General features: G+C 36.5%; 1 protein-coding gene across 1 annotated transcript in view; it reads left to right on the forward strand.

Annotated features, from left to right (window-relative positions):
* Positions 1 to 5125, forward strand: part of LOC107672363 (zinc finger FYVE domain-containing protein 1-like) — a 25640-nt gene that overhangs the window by 10271 nt on the left and 10244 nt on the right. The window contains exons 3-5 of the mRNA XM_016465523.1: positions 997 to 1214; positions 2805 to 2911; positions 3298 to 3406. Of these exons, the coding sequence (XP_016321009.1) occupies positions 997 to 1214; positions 2805 to 2911; positions 3298 to 3406 (434 nt within the window). The remainder of the gene's footprint in view (positions 1 to 996; positions 1215 to 2804; positions 2912 to 3297; positions 3407 to 5125) is intronic.

Here is a 5125-nt window from a genome sequence, read left to right on the forward strand (position 1 = left end):
TGTCAAAAGATTAACTGCGATTAATCGCATCCAAAATAAGTTTTTGTTTACATAATATATGTGTGTGTACTGTGTATATTTATTATGTAGCCTATATATAAATACACACCCATGCATGTATATATTTAATAAAAGTATGTTACGTTTATATATTAAATATATTTATATATAACATAAATTATATGACTATAAATATGTACATGTCAATGTAAATATTTTCAAAATATATAAAAAAACTTTGGATACGATTAATCGCGGTTAATCGTTTGACAGCACTATATGTATATATATATATATATGTATATATTCATTTTATTCAAAATATATTGTTAAATATTTAAAAACTTTTAACAAATATTTTGTACACTCAAAATATATAAGGAATATATTTAAGGAAATAAGGAAAATATTTTTACTGTTTACTTACTGGTTAGAACACGACATTTTCAAGTTTCGTAATTAAATGTTTAGTTTTCTTGAAAATATTTTTTTTAATCTTATGAAACCAAGATGAATACAAAGAGATAAAGATATTACATAAGATATAATGCAGTATTGCATCTTCAGGTGCTTTATTGCTTCTATAAAAGGTTGCTACGCAATAAAAAATGTTTTATTAGGACACATTTTCAAATAAATACATTTTTTAAATCATTTGTCCAAAAGAAAAATCAAAACGTTGGAGGTAGCTTAATGGTTAAGCAACTAGTTATCTAACACAGATTGCAGGAAAATCCCAAGACAGGGTGACTCAGGTGTGGAGTGTTACAAAGATCACAATACTGCTCAGTTATAATTATGCCCTTGGGTAAACTCCAGGTTTTCAGCATGCTGTAAATCATGGTACATGAAAAGTGTTGTATAAAATGCATAAAAATCTTTAAATGCCTGTAAAACTTCTTTCATCTTTTTTTTTTATTTTGAAACAATTAAATTAGTGCCATCCAATGAAGTGTGTCAGGCTAGAGAAATATGGGTTTGGTTTTCTTTATCCAGATGGCTCTGTCCTGGGGCAAGCAGACACACTTCTGCAAAAGCGCTTCCATGACTTGGGCCAGAGCACAGACGCCTTCAGCTCTGTTCAGTACGTGGGCACCCAAACCATCACTCCCCCCACAGACTACTCACAGTTACTGCAGATTGTCAATCAGCAGGTGAACAACACATCCCAGCGAGCCCCGCGCCAGCCTGCCATTGTGTTCAGTGCATTGCAGGTAAAGAGCGCCTCAAACATTTCTTTGTGTGTGTTTAAAGCGACCCTAAAAAGAATTTAGACACTAAAAGCTTTCATATGTGGTTTGATATTTTGTATCTAATTCAATTACAGTAAATTCATGTATTTAAAGGAGTAGTTCAATCAAAAAATGATAATGTCATAATCACAAAAGAGGAAGTTTAGCAGAATGTTCACAATGCTCTTTTCCATACATTGAAAGTAAAGGGTGACCAGGGAATTTCAAGTTCCAAAAGGGACTAAAAGCAACATAAAAGTGGTTCATTTGACTCTGTACCTTTAAAAATACATTACATTCACAACCGTTCAAAAGTTTGGGGTTAAAATTATTATTATTATTTTTTTTTTTTTTTACATTTAAATGTAAAAATGTATTACATTACATTACATTTATTCACTTCTAAGATTGCATTAAATTTATCAACTTTAAAATAGGAACAAAATGGTGGCTTTTAAGATTTCTATTTTAAATAAATCCTATTCTTTCGAACTTTCTATTGAAATGAAAAAATGCATCAGTTTCCACAATAATATTAAGCAGCATGATTGTTTTCAACATTGATAATAACAAAAAAATGTTTCTTGAGCACCAAGTTCATAGTTAATTAAAAGTAAAACCATGAAATAATTATTGTTACTTGAAATAAAATTAATTTTAACTGAAATAAAATAAAATAAAATATAAAAAATCGTAAACTTCTTTTATTTCAACATTTTGCCAAGCCAACGATTCTCATTTTCATTAAGCTTATCTTAACCTACAATAACTATACTAAGGTAAAAAAGTAAAACTTTAAATTTAAAATGAAAACAAAATATAAAAATAAAAACTAGTGCGGTCAAACGATTAATCACGATTTATCGCATCCAAAATAAAAGTTTTTGTTTACGTAACATATATGAGTGTACTGTTTATATTTATTATGTCTATATAAACACACACACATGCATGTATATATTTAAGAAAAAAGTGTTGTTTATATTTTTCAAATATTTTTATATAATATAAATTATATGAATATAAATATATACATTTAAATATTTTCTAAATATATAATGTATGTGTGTGTATTTATATGTACATAATGAATATACACAGTACACACACATATATTATGTAAACAAATATGTTTATTTTGGATACGATTAATCGCGAATGAATCATTTGACAGCACTAATGAACACTAATTCAAAATATTAATAAAAATCACCAAATCAGCATATTAAAATGATGTTTAAAGGATCATGTGACACTAAAGCCTGGTGTAATGGTTGCTAAAAATTCAGCTTTTCAATCACAGGAATAAATTATATTTTAAAATATATTAAAATAGAAAAATAATTGAAATTGAAATAATATTTTACAATATTACTGTTTCTACCATATATAAAATCAAATAAATTCAGCCTCGGTGAACATGGTGAATTCTTTCAAAGACATCTTACCAATCTTACCGTGTCCTAAACTACTTTTTGGGGTCAGTGTATGCATGTATGTGTTCACCTTTGTCAACTGAGCATGTTTCTGAAAACACGCTTCACTGGACTTCACTGCTCTGCTCTCTCTCAGGCCTTGAGCAACAGATTCTGTGGCGAGATCTCAGATGACAAAATCAGCATATGCTCCTTTTTTCCTGATGAATATTTCACTTGCCCATCAGTCTGTCTCAGCTGCAAGTAAGTCCACACATGCTCCGAGCTGTAGATTGAATGCTGTTTTTGTTTTTTTTACATACAGGTTGTGTTGAATGCACTGATGCATTGTGTTTGATGCATAATAAATCAAGAAAATTGCTGCATTGTCACACATCAGACTCTAATTTCATCACATCAACACTGAGCCACTTCATAATTTGATGATTTGCAGTTATAAAAAACTAGGATATCTATTCAGCATGCAAAACTAATATATGGAAATGAGTTGCACATGAATGTAATTAGATCGTTTGTTGAGTCGTTTGTTATTGTTTTAGCTTGTTCGTGACTTAATAGAGCAGTACTCTTCAAGAGTACTTAAGAACTAGCGAATCATAACTAACCTCTCCAAAATTCCATGGCTTTAGTGTTCGGTGTAAGAATGGCATGAACCACCAGAAAGACGGGGTCTCACACATGGCCGATGGATTATGCCAGTATGCCCACCAATACAACAATAAAGTTCTCATTTGTAAGGTAAGAACTCACTGTCATGGCTAGTTCCCTTTCGAGGGAACTTCGAACTGCATCCTCTAGAGGTCGCTATGGGGGGACACCTTCAGTGTGACCGGTGTCTGAAGCATATATCTAAAAACGACAATAACATTGGCCGGCGACAGCCTATGACGTCATTACCCTGCGCGATCACAGTATAAAAGGGCGCCTGGATAACATGTCATCCTCTTCTTCGTCTTCACTGACCGTTTGTTTATGTTAGCGTTAAGCTAAACACGACTAGGAGTGCATGTTTCTCGCCAGAGGCTTTGCTCTGATACCTGCAGTTTCACACGGCTCGCCTGCTGTGTGTGTGTGGTGAAGAGCAAGCGCGTTCAGCTCTCGAGGGAGTTGGATGCGCTCTGCATTCATTGCTTATTTCTTGTGAAGGATAAGCATGAATTGAACGCACTCGTCTCACGAGGAGGCAGCTTGTGCACATCGTGATGCATTCGCGGGACTACTGAGGGGGATGTGAGCATTTCACCATTTACCCGAGTTTGTAGATAGCGTTTGCATGAGTTCGTTCGCCTCTCGCGGGAATAGCAATGCATTCGCGGCAGCGGTTTTCGTTCTCGCTTGATTTCCGAGGTAATCTAGCCATTGGGGCGGAGCGTGTTTAGCTCCCGTGGGAGCTGAATGCATGCTGCGTGTTGCGGTCGCGGTGAGAACATGGAAAGGACCTGATGGGAAATTTCTCCCTATCAGTAATTTCCTTTTGTTTATATAGGAAATGTATAGTGTGGATCTGTCTGCAGTTATTGGACAGATGGTTTATATCATGTCCTTCTCAGATAACCACATTATACTGCACTCCGGCTTGAGTTAAAAAAAAAAAGAGCCTTTCATTCCTTCCCAATCTTCATTTGGAGATCGAGGAGGTTTGGAAAAATCCATTCTCGTCCCACATCCACAGATTCCAGCATACTAGTTATGCCAACATCAAGGGGATGCATGAGAATGGTTATGAGAAGATGCCGCCTGTTGAAGAGATGCTGGCCTGTTATCTCTCCATGGGGGAGACATCTTCTCTTAAGGCTCCCTCCCTGCCATCCAAACCTGTTTGAATGGTAGGGCATACGCGGCAGCAGGTCAGGCTGCAGTCTCGTTGCACACCATGGTGGTGCTTCAGGCTTTTCAGGCTGATCTGCTGAAAGACCTGGATAAAAGCTGGGTCTATCCCATGATGAGGTGGCTGAGTTGCATCGCACCACAGATCTTGCTCTCCGTGCCGCTAAGCAGGCCGCCACTGCCATTGGCAGATCCAAAATGTGGCAGCCATGGTGGTTATGAAGAGACATCTGTGGGTGAGTCTGGTGGTTATCGGGTCGAAAGAGAAGGGCTTTCTTCTTGATGCGCCGGTTTCCCCTTCTGAGCTTTTCGGCACTTCCATCGAGACGGTGGTCGTGAGGTTTAAGAAGGCCAAGACGTGCTCGGCTGCCTTTAAATCCTTCATTCCACGAGGGTCCAGGCTTCAGACTTCACCTCCAGCCTATATCATGAGCCTGAGTCGTGCGCGGGAGCCATGGTTGGTGAGTACGATCCATTTTTATCTACTCTACTGCTAGTTCTTGTGTATTTGATGCTAGCCTTTCTCTGCAGCGCTACTCGGACCTGTTCTGTTTTTCTGACTTTAGGTTTGACCAACCTGCTAAGTCAGGACCTCCTGCTGTTGACCGATTAGAGTGATGGTTTCACTCA

Source organism: Sinocyclocheilus anshuiensis, unplaced genomic scaffold, assembly GCF_001515605.1.
Source record: "Sinocyclocheilus anshuiensis isolate Anshui unplaced genomic scaffold, SAMN03320099.WGS_v1.1 scaffold144, whole genome shotgun sequence".
Classification (NCBI taxonomy): domain Eukaryota; kingdom Metazoa; phylum Chordata; class Actinopteri; order Cypriniformes; family Cyprinidae; genus Sinocyclocheilus; species Sinocyclocheilus anshuiensis.